The 23,309-nt window shown below is 39.4% G+C and overlaps 1 protein-coding gene across 4 annotated transcripts in view; it reads left to right on the plus strand.

The window, feature by feature from the left end:
• LOC126195693 (diacylglycerol lipase-beta-like) overlaps positions 1-23,309 on the plus strand; it is a 903,756-nt gene that overhangs the window by 778,470 nt on the left and 101,977 nt on the right. For all 4 annotated transcript variants that reach the window (XM_049934332.1, XM_049934324.1, XM_049934338.1 and 1 more), the window contains 2 exons: positions 3,812-4,018; positions 14,194-14,343. In XM_049934332.1, the coding sequence (XP_049790289.1) occupies positions 3,812-4,018; positions 14,194-14,343 (357 nt within the window). The remainder of the gene's footprint in view (positions 1-3,811; positions 4,019-14,193; positions 14,344-23,309) is intronic.

Consider the following 23,309-nt stretch of genomic DNA (forward strand, 5'->3'; position numbering starts at 1 on the left):
ATAATTACACTTTCTACACATACCAAACTTCCCAGGCTGTATCTCACTGATCAGTGCTTGGCATTAAACTGCTTTTGGTCCTGCTCTTGGGTGTCCAGAGTCTGTATGTGAGCCAGCTGTGTTGCTTCTTGTCCTGGGGATGAGCTCATGACAGTGACAGTGATGTCTCCGAAAATGAGGATTGTGTACATGTAAGTTGTCGTGATTCAGGAATAGGAGCAGAAGTGTCAGAGAAGATGAATTTGAATCACAGGAAGAAGTAATTCAAGAGGATGTATTTCTTTTAGAAGACATCTTCCAAAAGATATTTCTACAAGGAACTGCACAGGGGCTTTGGCAGTTAGCACAGCTTTGGTGAAAGTGTAGAAGGTGAGGTAGTCATTATAGACTATTATCCATCAATTCCTATTTTTTGACTTCAGGAACCTCCCCAAGATGTTGATTCTATTTTGGTGGAGTGGCACTGCTGCAGGCGGAAATGGTACAATATACCCAAAGGTAATTGCAGCGTGTACTGCCATCACTTTCAGTCCTTACAGTGGCTCATGTAGTGACTAGCAAATTGGCAGAGGCCTGATTTTGATACCTGTGTCTAGTACTGTCTAGAATCTCCACAAATCCTGGGTGACCAGATGTTGGAACACGTTGAAAAACTTTAGGATGCCTAGTGCTAAATGAGCTGGGATGACGGGGAACCTTCTTTGGTTGATTCCTTCTTCTTTGAGGCTTGTAAAGTTTTCAGCAATGCTGAAGCAACTCTCTGTTCAGAAGTGATGACTGAGATTTTGTCAATGCTTTTGTGAGCTGTCACAGGATTCCTTGAAAGGCTGTCAGCATTCTTGTATTTGCAGCTGTTTTAGTGCACACCTATAATGCTGTATTAATCAAGCCTTAGTGTCCATCTGACCAACTGACCTGACAGATCCTACAGTAGTTAGCCAGCATAGAGGGTGGTGATGCGTCACAATGGTGAATGATTTGTAAATAAATGTGACTTGTATTTATTGATGGCAGAGGACTGCAGTCCAAACATACTGTAACACGGATGTTAAATGAATGGCTTAGATGTTCTTCAAATGTCTTTGAAAAAACAACCATGTCATCCAGATAGCAAAGACACGTTGTCCATTTAAGTTATCAAAGCAGGTCGTCCATCATATGTTCGAAGGTGGCTGGAATATTACATAACCCAAACAGCATAACTTTGAACTCATAGTGGCTACCAGTATTTATGAAGGCATTCTTTTCCTAGTCAGCCTCATCCATCTCAGTTTACCAGTACATGTCTGGAGGTCCATAGTTGAGAAATCTTTTACTCTTTTCAAGTAGTCTAGGGCGACATATTTAAGTAAATAGATAAATAAATAAATGGTTTATTTGTTCATAATAACTTTGTGATTTTGTTCAGTCATTGGTAGTTGATGCATAAATGCCACATGTCACCCTTCTTCTTCTTCACAAGGATGACAGGAGAGAACCAACGACTGTCAAAGGATGCATGATGTGATCTTGCAGCATCTTCTCCACTTTGTCCTGTATTATGCATCATTTATTGGATATAAAATATACGAGCACTGACTGGTTGGCAGATTATCCCCAGAGTTGACATGGTATTTTACCATGGGCAATTGACCTGTCTTTCTTCCATTCTCAGTTTGAAAGTATTCAAAAATCGCTGCAGAATGGTAAACACTTGCCCCTCAGTCAGGCCAGATTCTACCAGCAGTTCAGTAGTAGCATCTACCACTGTGTTTTCTGTTGCAGTAACAGTGCATGATTCTTAATCAGTGGCATTGAACTGATCATTGATGCTATGTAGATTGCTTTTGTGAGTGTTAATAGCTTCTTGCAATTGACAAAACTTTATAGTTTAACTCCGCTCCCAGACTGATGTCTGAAATTCATCTTGTTGATGATGGCAGCAAACAACCATCCAGAGCAATCTTTGCTATGTGTCCTTGTTGGAATAGCTTCATCAGTATGGAACTCTGGTCTTCCACAGTCCATGACTGCTTTTGATGCCTCCAAGAAATCCCATCCAGGAATAACATTATGACTAAATTCTGCTAAGATGACAAATTTGAAGAGCTGTGTTTTATCATTCATAGTTATTGTTGCATTGCCTGTCCCTATCAGCAGGATGTATTATCTGGTTGTGACCCTCAGTAAAGCCACTTTCATATCATGGATCATAATCTTCTTTAGCTGGCAATGATAGGCATTCAACATTACAGAAAAAGAAGCCGCTAAGGCTACTAGTACCCAGAAAGGTTAGCTCACAGTGAGATTTCCTGACATCTTGGAAACTGCATGAAGCATTTTCATATGTGGCAGCCTCACCTTCACATATGGCCACCCACTTAGTTTTCCTGAATTTACCAGCCAGACAAGCAGCTGGATCTCTGTATGACTGTGAGGTGTGGGTACAGCACATTGGGGAGCAATCTCATCCAGCGTCGGTGATGGCGTTTGTCCCACTGGTTGACTATAATCATATGCTGTTGACTGGTGTGAACAGGACTGTTGTGATGGTTGGCATCTTGTGACATAGTAGTTATCAGAATGTCGTCTTCTTTCTTTGCAGCAGTATGCAACATGCCCAGGGTGCCCATAGTGGAAACATACCAGAATGCTGTCCTCTGGCCTCCAAATGTCCAAATATGTGTCCTCCTGTGGGATGTTGTACTTGGCAGAGGAGTTGGTTGTACTTGTGTTGGTCAGATGGTGGGCTATTGTTTGATGGCTGTGGCATAAAGCCTGAATTGGCTGAGTCTATTCTTCCTGGTTTGTTTGACTGGTGATGGAGACCAGAGCTGAAGATCAATACACTTCTTCTTGGACATTCTCTGTTTCCTCCTGATGTATGGTGACAATATTTATGGCTGCTATCTCAATATTCATGGCTTACTCAGTCTGACAGTTCTGGCTATCATTAGATGCTATACTTCTTTTATTAATATCTGGTGTATGATGGAGATGAGGTTGTTGCAATCTTCAACAATTGCCCTGCGGGCCACATTCAAATATCAGTTGTACTTCCTTTGTTAGATTCTTTTTCTGTTGAGTTTCTTTGATGTGCTGTTATCACCTGATGAATTTCTCAGTGATTGTGACATCCTTTACCAGAAGAGATTGGTATACATTTTCAGCAATTGCTTTCAACAAATGTGAGATTTTTTGGCTTCTGTCATACTTGGATTCATGTGGCATAAGGCCAAAACATTCTGTAAGATTGTGTCATTTCTCCATGACTTTTGGCTCTATTCGTTAATTAATCATCTGATAACAGTAAGTGGCCTAGCTGCTAATTGTCACCAGATGTTTGGCCTGGAATTTATCCCAGCTATCAATGGACCTTGGGAATAATGTACTGCTTGTAATCTGATTCTTATCCTTGTGTTGCCTAACTGGAACCACAGTGATGTAGATGTTTTAGAGTACCTGGCGTGCACACCAAACAATATCATGCCATAACCACAATCCAAAAGTAGGGTCATCAATAATGTGCAACACTTAGCACCAAGCACTGAAAGTACATTTATTGCAAACACCTACATATGGATAGAAGACAATTGAACTACTGAGTGGAGTGTGTTGCTATTTATACAAATAACAAATATTCCAGAATAAACAAGTTTTATAAACATGAGAAGTTTTGAGAATCTTCCAGCAATGGTAAATACTAAATAAAATAAATTGCTGTTGGTAGGATTTTAACTGCTACCCACCATGCGGCACAGCTATTACCAATATAAAATGTCATGTTTTTAACACTGCATCTGCATTTATTTTATTGTGTTTTTGTTTGCAGCTCTTGTACTGTTTAACTGGGTGTTATTTGCACTAAGTATATTTGGACTTGCTCTCGTATTTGATCCACTGGGCTCAACACGTTTGCAAGATGATGGTGTGTTGCACCATAGAAAGGTGACAAATCTCTGGGTACGGCGTTTCCAATGGATATTCTGCTGGGTTCGCAAGGACCGAAACTGTCATGAGGCATTCCAGCACATTGCCAGTGAGTATTTTGAGTAATTAATGTTTCTTGTTGCTGTATAATAATATTTATTAGACTCACTACTACAATGGAAATTTTCCATCAAAGACAACAGAGAATGCACTAAGATCATCATCCATTACAGTTTACACATTAACAGAAGGATCTGAATGATTATGCGTGCACATGTTTTATCTGTGTCAAGTTCCCCAGATACACACTCACATTCATTGTAGTCACTAAAATTACAAAAGGAGTAACCTTTTTTGTCAAATGACTCAAATCAGAAAGTGTGAGCACATATCCTATCACTTACATTTGAATGCTTTTGTGGCCATTCTCAATTACCATGGAAGTTTTTAGATATAATACTGTATTATTACATTGTCTATGGTTTTTGTTAATGTCTAACCACATTCTAGAGTCTGCAACAGTACAGCAAATGAGTGTTGAAAAAAGGTTCCTTCATAGGACTTGAAATATTTGTCCAAGACTACAGAATCTTCTGACTATTAAAATTGCAACATTACATAAGCAGAATGCAACAGTTGTCATGTTAGCATAAAGTATACTTCACTTCAGTGAAACATGAAACAAATTATTCATTTGATAATGATTTTCCCCTGACTTTCAGCTGATATTCTTGCCAGAATTCTACTTTTAATTGGTGTCTGCATATTACATTTTAGTTGGAAATGGGGGGGGGGGGGGGGCTGGGGACACAGATAGTAATATTTCATCTACATCTACATCCATACTCCGCAAGCCACCTGACGGTGTGTGGTGGAGGGTACCTTGAGTACCTCTATCGATTCTCCCTTCTATTCCGGTCTCGAACTGTTCGTGGAAAGAAAGCTTGTTGGTATGCCTCTGTGTGGGCTCTAATCTCTCTGATTTTATCTTCATGGTCTCTTCGCAAGATATACGTAGGATGGAGCAATATACTGCTTGACTCCTCAGTGAAGGTATGTTCTCAAAACTTCAACAAAAGCCCGTACCGAGCTACTGAGCATCTCTCTTGCAAAGTATTCCACTGGAGTTTATCTGTCATCTTCCATAATGCTTTCGCTATTGCTAAATGATCATGTAATGAAGCATGCTGCTCTCCGTTGGATCTTCTCTATCTCTTCTATCAACCCTATCTGGTACGGATCCCACACCAGTGAGCAGTATTCAAGCAGTGGGTGATTAAGTGTACTGTAACACACTTTCTTTGTCTTCAGACTACATTTCCTTAGGATTCTTCCAATGAATCTCAATCTGGCATCTGCTTTACCGACAATTAATTTTATATGATCATTCCATTTTAAATCACTCCTAGTGCCTACTCCCAGGTAATTTATGGAATTAACTGCTTCCAATTGCTGCCTGCTATACTGTAGCTAAATGATAAAGGATCTTTCTTTCTATGTATTCAGAGCACATTACACTTGTCTACATTGAGATTCAATTGCCATTCCCTGCACCATGTGTCAATTCGTTGCAGATTCTCCTGTATTTCAGTACAATTTTCCATTGTTACAACCTCTTGATATACTACAGCATCATCCACAAAAAGCCTCAGTGAACTTCCGATGTTATCCACAAGGTTATTTATATATATTGTGAATAACAACTGTCCTACGACACTCCCCTGTGACACACCTGAAATCACTCTTACTTCGGAAGACTTCTCCCCATTGAGAATGACATGCTGTGTTCTGTTATCTAGGAACTCTTCCATCCAATCACACAATTAGTCTGATAGTCCATATGCTCTTATTTTGTTCATTAAACGACTGTGGGGAACTGTATCAAACACCTTGAGGAAGTCAAGAAACATGGTATCTACCTGGGAACCCGTATCTATGGCCCTCCGAGTCTCGTGGATGAATAGCGCGAGCTGGGTTTCACACGATCATCTTTTTAGAAACCCCTGCTGATCCCTACAGAGTAGATTTCTAATCTCCAGAAAAGTCATTATACTCGAACATAATACGTGTTCCAAAATTCTACAACTGATTGACGTTAGAGATATAGGTCTATAGTTCTGTACATCTATTCGACATCCCTTCTTGAAAATGGGGATGACCTGTGCCCTTTTCCAATCTTTTGGAATGCTACACTCTTCTAGAGACCTATGGTGACTGCTGCAAGAGGGGGGGGAAAGTTCCTTCGCATACTCTGTGTAAAATTGAACTGGTATTCCATCAGGTCCAGCGGCCTTTCCTCTTTTGAGCAATTTTACTTGTTTTTCTATTGCTCTGTCATCTATTTCGATATCTACCATTTTTTCATCTGTGCAACAATCTAGAGAAGGAACTATAGTGCAGTCTTCCTCTGTGAAATAGCTTTGGAAAAAGACATTTAGTATTTCGGCCTTTAGTCTGTCATCTTCTGTTTCAGTACCAGTACTAGTACCAGTACCAGTCACAGAGTGTCTGGACATTTTGCTTTGATCCACCTACCACTTTGACATAAACCAAAATTTCTTAGGATTTTCTGCCAAGTGAGTACATAGAACTTTACTTTCGAATTCATTGAACGCCTCTCGCATAGCCCTCCTCACACTACATTTCGCTTCATGTAATTTTTGTTTGTCTGCAAGACTTTGGCTATGTTTATGTTTGCTGTGAAGTTCCCTTTGCTTCCTTAGCAGTTTTCTAACTCAATTGTTGTACCACAGTGGCTCTTATCCATCTCTTACATTCTTGCGTGGCACATACTCATCTAATGCATATTGTACGATGGTTTTGAACTTTGTCCATTGATCCTCAACATTATCTGTACTTGAGATAAAACTTTTTTGTTGAGCCATCGAGTACTCTGAAACCTGCTTTTTGTCACTTTTGCTAAACAGAAAAATCTTCCTACCTTTTTTAATATTTCTATTTACAGCTGAAATCATCGATGTAGTAACCGCTCTACGATCACTGATTCCCTGTTCTGCATTAACTGTTTCAAATAGTTCGGGTCTGTTAGTCACCAGAAGGTGTAATATGTTATTGTCACAAGTTGGTTCTCTGTTTAACTGCTCAAGGTAGTTTTCAGATAATGCACTTAAAAAGAAAAAAAAATCACTGGTTTCTTTGTTCCTGCCACCCGTTATAAACATTTGAGTCTTCCAGTCTATATCTGGTAAATTAAAATCTCCACCCACAACTATAACATGGTTGGGAAATCAACTCGAAATATTTTCCAAATTTTCCTTCAGATGCTCTACTACAACAGCTGCTGAGCCAGGGGGCCTGTAGAGACATCCAATTACCACATTTGAGCCTGCTTTAACCATGACCTTCACCCAAATTATTTCACATTTCGGATCTCCGTCAATTTCCTTCGATATTTAAGGAAAAGCATGCTGTTTTGGAGCATTTTGTGGCAAGTGTCAACTTTGAAGAGTTACAGAAGTCAGGCTGTAATAATATTAACAATTTCCTTTGCTTTTTTTAAGATACAACCATTCTCTACTTACAGATAGATTTTCATTGCTTCCCATTCAGTCAGATTTGTTGTAATATTGCTGGATGTAGAGTCCCACAGTTCACCTAAGATGATATGTACTTTGAGCAGCTGCTGGCTTTCACAGCTGTTATGTATTAATCCACATGAATGTACATAATGTGCTTAATTTATTTCTGCTTTGTTATGTGCTTCCTGCCCACTTACTACACTACCTTGCCACACCTCTGGAGAGCATTTCCATTTCATTGGTCAATGTTCACAATTGTGCCTCCCATCAGATGGGAAACAGTCATGCTGCCATACATTGTTGTGTACTCATGTGAGACAGTCTTCTTGATTTAATTATTTGCCTTGTACGTGGATGGAACCATGCATTATTTATGGAGTTGTGAAAAGTCTGTGGGAGCCTCGTAGTGGTGTGCATGCAGAATAATAGGCAGATACTGTTTCCACAAACTGTACCACTTTATTCACATGAATCAATACAGAATAAAAGAAACACACTTCAGTAACACAGTAAGCAGCAAGACAATAATGAGGCAGAAGAACATAGACAATAGAATATTTAAAGACATAAACTCATACATTGTTCTTGGATCTCGTAAGTCGATGTCAACTCACCCCTCAATGTTGAGTACAGGTAGGATAGGAGGCATACCCTACTCCTGAATGTATCTTGCAGAAAGGTGGGAGGGTGGAGGGGCCTACTGCAGTGAGAGCAGGGTGGATCACTGTCAGCAATACTTGGAGACAGTTACCAGGAGTCAAATTCCTGTGTGAGTGTAAGATTGTAGAACTGAAGATCCACATCAGTTCTAGTGAAAGTGGATGAAGGATCCTCTGTTAGGGATGGTAGGTTGTCCTCTTCCTGACACCCAGCACCCAAGAAAGGTTTAGGAACTAGATGGAGATAGTTGATGGTTTACGATGAAGTAGGATGGGAATCATTTGTTCTCTGCATCAGAGTACTTTATGAGGACCAGAATAAGGTTGTTGGGAGTGCGGAATCCATAGTGTTGTCTCAAAACATCACATGGGTGCAATAACTTAATGCCTTATGCATGAAAACTTGCCATGCACAGTGAACTTGAGAAAGTGGTGTGTGGATGTGAGTTATATGGTGTCTGACCTTGTTTACCAATGTCAGTAACTCTGAGGAATGGCAAGGGAAAGTCTGCAGGGATCATCAGACATTTACCATACAATATATCAGTGAGAGAAAATTTCAGATCATCTTGGTAAGCTGTCCGGATTCCCAGTAGAATCCACAGCAATGCTTTGGTTCACAGCAAATTGTGACACATCAGTAAAGCCATCAGGGTATGGTGTCAATGTCTGACCAATGTATTGCTTTGATGGTGGTAGACATTTGTGAGGAAGTATTGTTCTCCACAAAAAACACATAGTTCTGCAAAGGGTTGTGATTCAAACTACTGCCCCTCGTCAGTCATGATTGACATCAGGTACCCGAAAGAGCACTGTACATATTGATATAAGACAGTACCATAGAATCTGTTGTCATGTCTTTTAAGGGAATGGCTTCCACCATCATTGTAATTCTTTTTTATACCAGACAAAATTTATTAGAAACCATTTAATTCGGGTAAATGCCTGCCCTATAAAGTATCACACCGTAAGTGCATGCTAGAGTTAGGAATCTCAACATGTTGCAACTACAACCCCGTGCTGGTATCTTCTAAGAATGCCTGTAACTGTCCATATTGTTTCCACCTCATTGCTAAATTGCCAGAGTTGATCAGTGCACTATGGGCGTGAATTCAAGTCAAGTAATGTGCTACCACACAGTTTGCCCCATCTATGTGCTGGATTTTAGTAGTAAATTGTGCAACATAGTCCGAGTGTCTGAAGCGAAGGGCCCTAATTCAGATTACATATTGCATGGACTAATTGGTGATGGTCAGTAAAGAGTATGAGAGGACAGGAGGTCCTCAGTGTCCTCTTTAAAGTATTTCACAGCCTCATATAATGCTAGCAATTCATGGTCATAAGCCAAACATAACTGTACGGTATCCATCAGCTTACAGGAAAAAAACTGCATGGGTTGTTGGGAACTTTCAGTTCTCTGTTGCAAAACCATACCTATAGCAGTCTTGCTTGTGTTGTCTCTAATAGACAAATGTGCCATAGGTGAGGGATGGACCATGGTCACAGCATTCCATAATCACTCTTTAATTTCTTCAAAAACTTGAATCCTTTCCATCATCCACTGCACAGGATGCTCTCCATTTGTACTTTTCCCAGTCAGGGCACTTGTTAGAGGCATCTGGATGTGAGCAGTCCACGGAATAGTCACCTGTAAAAGTTTATTATTTCTAAAGACTTTCTTTTCTGGCAGATGGTAGGCCAAGGCATCATTTTATTAGTTCAGTTCTTTCTTCCATTAGTCTCATTCTGGCACAACACAATGTGTCCCAAAAACATCACTTACTGTTTGCGTAATTGACAGTTTTCCTGTTTCATCACCACGCATAATTGATCCAGCACATTTAGGACCTGCTGGAGATGTGTCTCATGTTATTGTGATTAAGGTGAAAAAGGGAAGGGAAGCAGAAGGAAAACTTCCCTAGAGCAGAATGAATAAAAAGCTGCCAAGTCTGCACAGTGTTTTTCAGCTTGAGCAGCAGGTACAAAAAGTGAAATAAAAAAAGAGAGTAATTACAGTGGAATTTCAATTTTACATTCTCCAATTTTACATTTTTTGTGATTCTACACCATAAATTCATAGCCCCTGTGAAAAACCGATAAGATAAATACTAAAAATTCCCTGGTTTTACATTTATTCCTTAGTAAGATTTACCTCAATTCTAAATTCTTACTTGATGTCTCACTTGACTTCATCCCATTTTCTTCTTATTGACATTTGATGTGACTAAATGAGTTTTAAGTGCCACAAAAGACAGATGGTTTAGACCATGTGTGGTAGCAGAGTTAAGGGAATATTTTAGGCTACTGTGATGAGGGGAGATGTGAGAGAGGAAATGCTGATGTAATTCACAATTGGTGTTGCTGACACAACTTGCAACATTTAGTTTCTCTGTACAATTATGATACAACTACTGTTAGATTGAAACGGTAATGGAAAAACAAGAGAGTTCATGCAAAGTGTTTTGACCAAGCCAATATGTGACTAAGGGGCCCAGCTACCACCTTTTCTTGTGCCAGTTATAACTCAGTCTCATCTTTTGCATGTATTTCTGATGTACTGTATTTAGCAACAATATCAGTTGTCAACCTTTTAAATGCAAACGCTGAGTCTTGAAGAATATGCTCATTCATAATCGAGGAAACATTTCCCATTTCTGACTAGAGAACTCTTATTGGCTGATGACTTCTTATGTCACCCAATAGCCAGCACAGCCACCAAACCACACTAACGTAAGTAATATGAGCTCATCTACTGGATGTGTGAAGAGGGGGAGTGGTCCCTCAGTGAAGGGAGTGCTGGTAGGGGTGAAAGCATTTTGCGAAGTGTTGAAAATATACTTTTCATGCAAATGATGTGCTGTGACAAAGATTTCACATGGAAATAGAACAAAGGTTTTGCAATAGCACATTTTGAAGACTTTCGTGTTCAAATCTGACATGATACAGACAACAGATACTTACACTACTCATGTATATATTTTGCACCACACACACCACACACTGTAGATTGTAAAGATTGGCAGCAATAATAGAGGACATGAAGTGAAACTGTAGCACCTGAGCTTTCTTTCAAATTTACATTTTCCGCAGTGTACAGAAATTTACTGAGCTGACTTTTAATAATTGTAATGTCAATTGGGGAAGTAAACTCATTTTTTCACATCTCTGTTTCTCTCATCAAGCCTAAAATAACATTTTAATGGTGGTGAGCATATGAAGTGTGGCTCATAAGAAAAGCATTAAACAATAACGGCAATGGTGACAAAGTATGACACTAAGCAGATGCTCGTATTTATGCTTATGTTTTAACCATTTAGCTGCTATGCTGTATTTGGTTTAATTCAACATGTTCATCAATTTTTGTTGTTTTATGGGTGAGCACAAAGGATGATTTCTCAAAAACCATGTGTTTAAATGTATAATTTCTGGTTGTGGCATGTCAGAAAACAGCTCAATTACGTTTTACCCAGATACCAATTTCAATTTTTTGATAATTTTTTATTTGCTGTTACACATCTGTGATTTTTGTAAGAACTGATGAAGTTCATTGTCACAAATTATTGTATAAACATTGTATTGTACATTTAATATCCTTCACTTAGATAGATTTTATATGAAGTATTGGAGAGGATTGCGATTTTTAATCATATATGCCAATTACATGTGTTTTTGCTCATATTTTGGGGTGTTTAAACATTTTCCTCAATTCTGCAATTTCCTCTCTTAAGTCTGAACTGCTCGAAAATTTAAAATAGGGATTTCACTGAGGCTAGGGATCTGAAGTATGATAACAGATTTCTTGGTTTCTGAAAAGCATTTGCTTCTGTGCCACACCTACGGTTATTGTCAAAGTACGATTATGTGGGGGTATCAAGTGAAATTTGTGACTGGCTTGAGGACTTTTTGGTAGGGAGGATGCGGAATGTTATCTTGGATGGAAAGCCATTGTCAGATGTAGAAGTAACTTTGAGTGTGCCCCAGCAAAGTGTGTGGGACTCTTGCCATTGATGTTGTATATCAGTGGCCTTGCAGAAAATATTTATAGCAACCTGAGACTTTTTGCAGATGATGCAGTTATCTATGATGAAGTACTGTCTGAAAGAATCTCTATAAATATTCAGTCAGATCTTGATAAGATTTAAAAGTGGTGCAAAGATTGGCAACTTGCTTTAAATGTTCAGAAATGTCAAATGGTGCACTTCAACAAATGAAAAAATGTAGTATATAAATGAGTCACTGTTGGAATCAGCCATATCATACAAATACCTGAGTGTAACACTTTGTTGGGATGTGGAATGGAATGACTTTGTTGGTAGAATACTGGGGAGGTACAATCATTATACAAAGGAGATTGCTTAAAAATCACTCGTGTGACCAGTTCTAGAATATTTGCTCAAGTATGTGGAGCCATACCAAATAGGACTAACAGGGGATACTGACTGTATACAGAGAAGGGCACCATGAATGGTCACAAATTTGTCTGCTCCGTGGCGGGGTGTCGCAGAGATACTGAAGGAACTGAACTGGAAAACTCTTGAAGACAGACGTTAATTATCCCAAGAGAGTCTATTAACAAAGTTTCAAAAACTGGCTTTAAATGATGACTTTAAAGTCAGTACCGCCATTAGACTGTTTTTTATTTGCAGTGTTACATTTACACAATCACGATTTCGGCTTTAAAGTGCTATTATCAAGTGTTTTAATGTTATACATTGCCTAAGATGGCACACTGTCATATTTAAAATGCACTATTAGACACATTGTCTAAGGGTTAATATTTCTGGTAAAAGCCTACTGTTTTGTTTTATCATTGAGTATACCATCTTGGCATTATTCACACAAATGACAGCAAATTTTACAATTATGAGATGTAGGTATTTCAAATTGTATGAAAAACAAAGACAGAACAAGATGAGATTTGAACCATCAATTCATGAACTGCACCGGATTATAAGTCTACTGTGCTAACGATTCTGCTATACATCCAACATGTAATTTAATATCAACTGTTTCAAATATAGTCCCTCGGAAAACTTCAAAACACATTTTTTCTGTAAATTTATGGAAATCATTAAGAACAACCTATTTATTGGCACTTTTTAAGTGTGTTCCACATGCTTGTTTCACTATGAAGCAGGAAGTCACCTCAGCCATTTTCATACTGCGTGTTAACAGTGTGACAGTCAGAGCACAACCGTACAGAGACTGCAGCTACACACGATTTTTGAAATAAAACTACATAGCTAAAACATGATTAAAAATGTTGATGGCTGTTAATACATTTGATTATCTTTAAGTTTCATTTAAGGTAACTTAGTAATACGTAAGTAGGACATACTTCCAAGAGTGTAACAAAACCAGTGTACATGTGCTACAGCTTCTGATGAATCATTGCATTTGTGTTTCCTTACATCAGGTTTATTCTTACAATGAACAGAGTATAGCACTTCTGGAAGCAAAGATGTTGTGGAGACATGGCTTCGCAACAGCCAGAGGATGTTTCCAGACTGAATTATTGCTGTGCAGGGGAGTGTGCACTGATGTGAAACTTCCTGTCATATCAAAACTTGGGCCAGACTGATTCTTGAACTCAGGACCTTTGCCTTTCATAGCCAAGTAGTCTACCAACAGAGGAACAGAGCGAAAATTTATTCTGCAAACATCCCCCAGGCTGTAGCTAAGCAATGTCTTCACAATACATTTCTTCCTGGAATGCTACACCCAGAAGTTTCACATGAGAACTTCTGTGTAGTTAAAGTCTTGTTCCAGTACAGAGTTTTGATCTGCCAGGAAGTTTTAAGATTTCATTATTTATCATCCTTTCCATCACTGCAGTTTAAATGGTCAGCAGTGTATGATGCAGTATGAGTTCCTAAAAGAATAGTGTTATTTTCCTTGCACTGTTTATTCTACCAGATGTCACTTCTCTCATCCAGAGTTTGAGTTAATATCATTTTATCATTTCTGAATGGAAATAACAAATACTTAAAGAGATGAACACAAAATACTGAACATTTCAAATGACCTAAGTTATTTAGTATCTAGTATACTTTCCTTCAAGTTACTCTGTCTTTCTCTGCTTGCAGGTTTATTTAGTGCATTGCTGCGCAACACAGATTTGGTACCATCAGACTTCATGGCTGCCCTTGTGTTACTTCGAGTGTTGCAGAAAAGAGAGACACGTGAATTACGAAGAGCTCAACTGTTGTCTGAGCAGCAGGTGAAATACATCATGGGTAAGGGTAATTTTAAGCAAAATAATCTTTTTTTCCTTTTGTTTTTCAGTTATATTAAAGATTGAGTATAATAGAATTTAATAACTGTAAGAGGCACACACTTTCCTAGAAACAATACTTTCTCATACTCCAAACTTATAGGTTTTTCATACTCTCTACAAATAAGAGTGTAGAAAATTTTTGACTCTAGTTATTTAGAGGGAGCGAGAAGAAAAATGAAATTTGGTGTCAAATTTTCTAATAATATAAACCACATGGACTCCACTGAGAGCTGAATTCAAATCATAGCACAAAGTTCTTCAAATTTCTCTCAATCTGTGTTTGAAAGTTTTATAACTGTAGTCTTCATTTTACTACATCTACATTGACATCTATACTCTGCAAGAAATCTTATGGTGTGTGTCAGGGGATACTTCTGGAACAACTGACTTTCTCCTCCTTTCCTGTTCCATTCACGAAAGGCATATGGGAAAAATGATTGTCAGTAAAGCTCCACATGACATCTAATTTCTCTTATTTTCATGTCATGATCATTTCACAAGAACTATGCAGAAGAAAATGATATGTTGCCTGTTTTCTTGAAATGTAAGCTCTCAAAATTTCAACAGTAAACCTCTCCATGATGCACAAAGCCTCTCTTGTAGCTTCTGCCACTGGAGTTGGTTGAGCAATTCTGTAACACTTTCCCACCAAGTAAGCAATCATATGACAAAACATGCCACTCTTTTTTTGATCTCCTATGTCCCTCCTGTTAATCCTACTTGGCAAGACTCCCATGCTGATAAGTAGAATCCAAGAATTGGTCAAAGTTTTGTAAGCCACATCCTTCATGGATGAATTAAATTTCCTTGAACATTGGAAAGTCCAGGTTAGAATGTCAGCTATATTATGAAAAGAATAGGTTGGTACTTACTGCAAAGTTGAGTTGCAAACAGGTGCAACAAAAAGACTGTTATAAATTGAGCTTTTGGCCAAAACCCTCTTCTGAAGAGAAAAGAAAACACACACACACACACACACACACACACACACACACACACACACATTCATACAGACGGTTGCCATGCAAACATGACCACTATCTCAGACATGTCTGACAGAATGGATAAATAAAGTATATATGTAAACTTGACTGCTATGATATCCTCAGTATGAATGCGCAGTAGGGTCTGAACCTCTTGCAGAAATACAGGAAACACTGTGACCCAATGAGGTAAATAGACAGGGCTGCTACTCTGTAGTGTGCAATAAGATAAGTACCTGGGTTGGACGGAAGTCACACTTGTATAACCAAAGCAGTTAAGGCAACAGCTCATGTGAAGTGGGAAATCCAAGTTCGAGTCCCAGTCTGACACTAATGTTCAACTTTTGCCATTTAATTATTTCAGTGCCCAACTCCAGCTGACATTGGCACCTCCTGAAAACCCTTTTGAAATTCTTTACTCCACACCCAAATAGTGTTTTTGTAAGTACATTTGTTGGACCAGGTGCATGTAAACTTTGATCACTTAAGAATTTTCTGTAAAAACTATGTAAACTGTAAAACAATTTCAATTGCTTTCTATTATGTGGAGCTGGAAAATTAGAAATAGCTTTGATTTACTCTGGGTCTGCCAAAATTCCTTCTTTAGTAATAGTAAGTCCTGTTGTTGTTGTTGTTGTTGTTGTTGTTGTTGTCTTCAGTCCTGAGACTGGTTTGATGCAGCTCTCCATGCTACTCTATCCTGTGCAAGCTTCTTCATCTCCCAGTACCTACTGCAACCTACACCCTTCTGAATCTGTTTAGTGCATTCATCTCTTGGCTCCCTCTATGATTTTTACCCTCCATGCTGCCCTCCAATACTAAATTGGTGATCCCTTGATGCCTCAGAATATGCCCTACCAACCGATCCCTTCTTCTAATCAAGTTGTGCCACAAATTTCTCTTCTCTACAATTCTATTCAATACCTCCTCATTGGTTATGTGATCTACCCATCTAATCAAAAAATGGTTCAAATGGCTCTGAGCACTATGGGACTTAACTTCTGAGGTCATCAGTCACCTAGAACTTAAAACTACTTAAACCTAACTAACCTAAGGACATCACACACATCCACGCCCAAGGCAGGATTTGAACCAGTGACCGTAGCAGTCACGCGGTTCCAGACTGTAACACCTAGAACCGCTCGGCCACCCCAGCCGGCCCCATCTAATCTTCAGCATTCTTCTGTAGCACCACATTTCAAAAGCTTCCATTCTCTTCTTGTCCAAACTATTTATCGTCCATGTTTCACTTCCATACATGGCTACACTCCATACAAATACTTTCAGAAAAGACTTACTGACACTTAAATCTATACTCAATATTAACAAATTTCTCTTCTTCAGAAATGCTTTCCTTGCCATTGACAGTCTACATTTTATATCTTCTCTACTATAACATCATCAGTTATTTTGCTCCCCAAATAGCAAAACTCATTTACTACTTTAAGTGTCTCATTTCCTAATCTAATTCCCTCAGCATCATCCGACTAAATTCGACTACATTCCATTATCCTTGTTTTGCTTTTGTTGATGTTCATCTTATCTCCTCCTTTCAAGACACTGTCCATTCTGTTCAGCTTCACTTCCAAGTCCTTTGCTGTCTCTGACAGAATTACAATGTCATCGGCGAACCTCAAAGTTTTTATTTCTTCTCTATGGATTTTAATTCCTACTCCGAATTTTTCTTTTGTTTCCTTTACTGCTTGCTCAATATACAGATTGAATAACATCGGGGAGAGGCTACAACCCTGTCTCGCTCCCTTCCCAACCACCGTTTCCCTTTCATGCCCCTTGACTCTTATAACTGCAGTCTGGTTTCTGTACAAATTGTAAATAGCCTTTCGCTCCCTGCATTTTACCCCTGCCACCTTTAGAATTTGAAAGAGAGTATTCCAATCAACATTGTTAAAAGCTTTCTCTAAGTCTACAAATGCTAGAAACGTAGGTTTGCCTTTCCTTAATCTATTTTCTAAGATAAGTCGTAGGGTCAGTATTGCCTCACGTGTTCCAACATTTCTACGGAATCCAAACTGATCTTCCCTGAGGTCGGCTTCTACCAGTTTTTCCATTCGTCTGTAAAGAATCTGTGTTAGTATTTTGCAGCCGTGGCTTATTAAACTGATAGTTCGGTAATTTTCACATTTGTCAACACCTGCTCTCTTTGTTATTGGAATTATTATATTCTTCTTGAAGTTTGAGGGTATTTTGCCTGTCTCATACATCTAGCTCACTAGATGGTAGACTTTTGTTAGGCCTGGCTCTCCCAAGGCTGTCAGAAGTTCTAATGGAATGTTGTCTACTCCCGGGGCCTTGTGTCGACTTAGGTCTTTCAGTGCTCTGTCAAACTCTTCACACAGTATTGCATCTCCTATTTCATCTTCATTTGCATTTTCTTCCATTTCTAAATATTGTTGTCAAGTACATCACCCTTGTATAGACCCTCTATATACTCCTTCGACTTTTCTGTTTTCCCTTCTTTGCTTAGAACTGGGTTTCCATCTGAGCTCTTGATATTCATGCAAGTGGTTCTCATTTGTCCAAAGGTCTCTTTAATTTTCTTGGAGGCAGTTTCTGTCTTACCCCTAGTGATATGCGCCTCTACATCCTTAGATTTGTCCTCTAGCCAGCCCTGCTTAGCCATTTTGCACTTCTTGTCGATCTCATTTTTGAGACGTTTGTATTCCTTTTTGCTTGCTTCATTTACTGCATTTTTATGTTTTCTTCTTTCATCAATTAACATCAATGTCTCTTCTGTTACCCAAGGATTTCTATTAGCTCTCATCTTTTTACCTACTTGATCCTCTGCTACCTTCACTATTTTGTCTGTCAAAGCTATCCATTCTTCTGCTACTGTATTTCTTTCCCCCATTCTTGTCAGTCGTTCCCTAATGTTCTCCCTGAAGCTCTCTACAACCTCTGGTTCATTCAGTTTATCCAGGTCCTATCTCCTCAAATTCCCACCTTTTTGCAGTTTCTTGAGTTTTAATCTACAGTTCATAACCAATAAATTGTGGTCAGAGTCCACATCTGCCCCTGGAAATGTCTTACAATTTAAAACCTGGTTCCTGAATCTCTGTCTTACAATTATATAATCTATCTGAGACCTTCCAGTATCTCCAGGCTTCTTCCATGTATACAGTCTTCTTTTATGATTCTTGAACCAAGTTTTAGCTATGATTAAGTTATGCTCTGTGCAAAATTTTACCAGACAGCTACCTCTTTCATTTCTTAATACCCTACCATATTGACCTACTGTGTTTCCTTCTCTTCCTTTTCCTACTATCGAGTTCCAGTCACCCATGACTATTAAATTTTCGTCTCCTTTCAATATATGAATAATTTCTTTTACCTTATCATACATTTCACCAATCTCTTCATCATCTGCAGAGCTAGTTGGCATATAGACTTGTACTACTGTCGTAGGCACGGGCTTTGTGTTTGTCTTGGCCACAGTAATGCTTTCACTATGTTGTTTGTAGTAGCTTACCTGAACTCCTATTTTTTTATTCATTATTAAACCTACTCCTGCATTACCCCTATTTGATTTTGTATTTATAGCCCTGTGTTCAACTGACCAATAGTCTTGTTCCTCCTGCCACCGAACTTCACTAATTACAACTATATCTAACTTTAACCTAGCCATTTCCATTTTTATATTTTCTAACCTACCTGCCCGATTAAGGGATCTGACATTCCATGCTCCGATCCATAGAATGCCAGTTTTCTTTCTCCTGATAACAACATCCTGAGTAGCCCCCTCCCCACCCCCAGAGATCCAAATGGGGGACTATTTTACGCCCGCAGCTCGTGGTCGTGCGGTAGCGCTCTCGCTTCCCGCGCTTGGGTTCCCGGGTTCGATTCCCGGCGGGGTCAGGGATTTTCTCTGCCTCGTGATGGCTGGGTGTTGTGTGCTGTCCTTAGGTTAGTTAGGTTTAAGTAGTTCTACGTTCTAGGGGACTGATGACCATAGATGTTAAGTCCCATAGTTCTCAGAGCCATTTGAACCATTTTTTGACTATTTTACCTCCGGAATATTTTATCCAAGAGGACACCATCATACAGTAAAGCTGCATGCCCTCAGGAAAAATTGTCAATCTGAAGATGCCTGAATCAGGCAAAATGCATCATTGTAAATAAATAAAGTCTGAAATCAAGACTGTTCGCTTCTTCATTTTATATTGCTGGTTACTATAAAGCCCCAGTTTTGAATTCTATTTCATCTGTGTCTAATCTCTGTCTAAAAGTCCTCCTCCTTTTGAAAATTCTATGGTGTTAACTTTGTGATTATAAATTACATTTCATTTAATAACACTAGGCTAATACTTTTGCTATTTGGTGCTATTATTAAACTGACCAAAAGTTATTTAAGAACCCTTTTTCAACCTCTGAATAGGACCTATCCACAGAAAAATTTTGATTAACTTATGACAGTTCTTCACCTTCTAAAATTTTTTAAACAAACTTAATTTTTGTTATGAAAAGGAAAGTTGGTACTCACCATGTAGCGGATATTCTGAGTCTCAGATATGCCTATCTGTGACTCAGCATCTCCACTATACGGTGAGGACCAACTTTCCTTTTCATAATATTGTTACATTCCATCCTGGATTTTCCATTGTTTACTTTTCATGCTGTCACTCATATTAGCTACAAAATGTCTTTAAAATGTTGTAAAAGAGGCAGCCTGATGCAGACCACCCTCAACTGAAAAGTCATTCACTGGAATTTTCCACCTCATAGTAACAGTATTACTAGCAAGGTTTTTATTATTAAGCTCATCACATTTCTTAACAAGTACAGAAATACTACTTTCTGTGATGTCTAGGAGACCTGCATGCTCGTTTGCTAGAGAAACATTCAAACAAATCAAATTAATGAGTTTTTTACAATAAGAAAAGATACAATACTTAAATTTTGCAATTACGCAGATGTGTCACAAGCAAAGGGCGACATTCAAAATAATCAATCTTCTTCAGTATAGACAGTCCCAAGTCTGTGCTACATAGAGAGTACAAGTGAAGTTGCTAGAGTTGATGCTGCTGTGGAACTGGGTCATATTGACACTACTATAGAACTGGGTCATGCTGACGATACTATAGCATTGGACCATCACCAGTCAGTTGTGGCGCTCATGTCCTCTTCATATAGGGGCCGCTGCTGTCACATTGTTGTCCTGGAGGGAGGTCTGGTCAGCGTGCTATTGGCTGACTTCTTCTCACAGCCTTCTCTTCCCTGTCGCTCCCGACACTTGACTTTACGCCGTAACTTTCCTCCCCCCCCAAAGTGACAGACCATCATCATATAGAGAGGACAACAGTGGGAGGGGAGGCAGTAGCATGGCTGCTCAAATGGACCGGAGGTTGTGGCTGCAGGGGACATCAGACTTCTGGTCATACCCCACCATCTAGCCTTTGCTCTGGTGGAAACACCCTCCAGAAAACGCCCAGAAGGGTACACGTCCACCTCCTGAGGCCCATAGCAAGATTTAGAAGGTGTCAGCTGCTGCAGAGTGGGCAGGTCCAGCTCCATTGGTAGAACGAGAGGAGGCGGAGGAGGCGAAGGCTCCATCTCCATGGCGTCATCCCACTGTGTTGTGATGACACCCTCTGGCAGCTGCTGTGACCATTGTGTCCTCAGGATCCATGAATCTGGGGGAAGAGATACAAAAGGATCACCAAGCACATGACGGTGTCGAATTTGATTGTGATGTTGATGCTGCAATCTGTCTGGGCCTGAAATGAGATACATGCATGCACCAAGTTGATGAAGGACGTCACCTCACGCCCACTGTCTGCTGCCGCTAAAAACACTGAAAAACACAATAACATGTGACATGAAGCGATACTTGCAGCCTTCCTTTGATGCCGGATGCTGAGAAGGTTGGATCAGTGTCCGATGGTGGCAGCCGTGAAGCAATTTTGCCAGTGATGGTCCATCTCGTGGATGCGAACGATAGGAGATGAGAAACAGTTGCAGTGCTTTATCCATGGTGGGTGTGGTGCAAAGTTTGGCCATCTGCTGCTAGAAGGTTCTGACAAAAGGTTCCACTTTGCCATTTGACAGTGGATGGAATTGTGCACTAGTTAGATGCTGTATGCCATTGCATTCACAGAATGTTTCCAATTAATTTGACGTGAAGTGAGGGCCACTGTCTGACACTGACTTCAGGCAAACTCTTGAGGCAAAAAGTAGGGGACAATGCCTGAACAGTGCTGCATGACATTGTTGAGTTCATTGGCACAGCAAAAGGAAATGTGCTATAAGAGTCTACCACAATCAACCAATTAACGTTCCCAAAGGTCCCGCTAAGTCTATGTGAATACGTTGCCGTGGTGATTGCGACTTAGGCCGAGCAGAGAATTTTTGTGGTGGAGTGGACTGATTTATCATACATGTGTGAAACTGTGACATCATCTGTTCTATTTGGGTGTCCATACACTACCAAGTACAGTGTCAATGCACTAACTGTTTCATACGAACAATGCCCCAGTGTCTTTGGTGAAGTAACTGCAACACTTCTTTTTGCGTAGCTTTGGGGATCAACACACATGACTATCCACTGTCATTTTGGACAAGAATCACACCTTGCTGTATAACAGATGTGCAGAGTATCAACATATGACAGAGTTCTTTATGCTAATGCAATGAACAAGGCCAAGATGTGCGAATGTATTTTAGCAGAATGTTCAAATCTGAATCAGCTTCCGTGGCCTGTGCAAATTTCCTATAGTTCAGGGGAAAAGATTGAATCAATTCAGAATCCTTAGCATCGATGTGACAACAAGATGCAGCAGAAGCCTGTGCCAGGGCCAATCAGAAGGCATGAAAGCGTATCCACATTAACATGCTGAGCTGTTGGACGATACACAATATAGTACTGATATTGAGACAACAACAAAGACCATCTTTGCAAATTTTGGGGCAGTTCATACAGGAACCAGCTTCATCAGATGAAACAAGAACTGCAAAGGCTTGTGATCCGTTTACTAAGTAGAATTTTCTGCCATACAAATAGTGGTGGAATTTGATGACACCATACACAATAGCTAATGCCTTTTTCTCTATTTGTAAGTAGTTACACTGAGCTTTGGACAACATTTTTGATGCAAATGCAATAGTCCTGTCTTTATCACTAAATCTGTGTGAAAGCACTGCACTGATTCTGTAAGAAGCATCAACTTGCAACACAACTGATTTGTCAGGATCAAAGTGAACCAAGCATCAATCACTGAGCAATGCATTTTTAAGTTTTTGAAAAGCTTCTTGGCACTCATCTGTCCAAACAAGGGGATGTTTTTGTGATGCAAGCGAGCTGCGAATTGTGCAGCATTTGGTATGAACTGAATATAATATTTCATTTTCCCAAAGACTGACTGCAATTCTGTGACATTTTGTGGAACTGGCAGGTCACATGCAGCTAACAAATGTGACTGAAGAGGATGTATGCCTTGACTGCTTATGACATGACCAATATACTGCAACTCAGGTTTAAAACAAATCACACTTGTCCAGTCTACACTTTAGTCCTGCATCTGATAATGCATGAAACAAAGCACGCAAATTTGCAATGTGTTCTTTAGGTGTATGACCTGTTATGACAATATTGTCCAAACAGTTTGAACAGGTTGACACTTGAGCTGTCAGCTGTTCCAAATTTCATTGAAAAATTCTGGGTGTGAAGCAGTTCCAAAAGGCAAACGCAAATATTTAAACAAGCGCAAATGAGTGTTCACATCACGTATTGTTTGAGATTCCTCATCTAGTGGTATTTGAAGGTATGCATAGCACAAATCAATTTTTGAAAAGTAGGAACCAGGGCTTAATCTGTCCATGAGGTCCTCTGGATGTGGCAATGGATTAGCATCAATCAGTTTGTGGATTGACTGTAGACTTAAAGTCAACACAGAGGTGAATTCAACCTGAAGGTTTGGGGAGCAAAACC

The sequence above is a fragment of the Schistocerca nitens genome, chromosome 1 (genome assembly GCF_023898315.1).
Source record: "Schistocerca nitens isolate TAMUIC-IGC-003100 chromosome 1, iqSchNite1.1, whole genome shotgun sequence".
In the NCBI taxonomy this organism is placed as follows: domain Eukaryota; kingdom Metazoa; phylum Arthropoda; class Insecta; order Orthoptera; family Acrididae; genus Schistocerca; species Schistocerca nitens.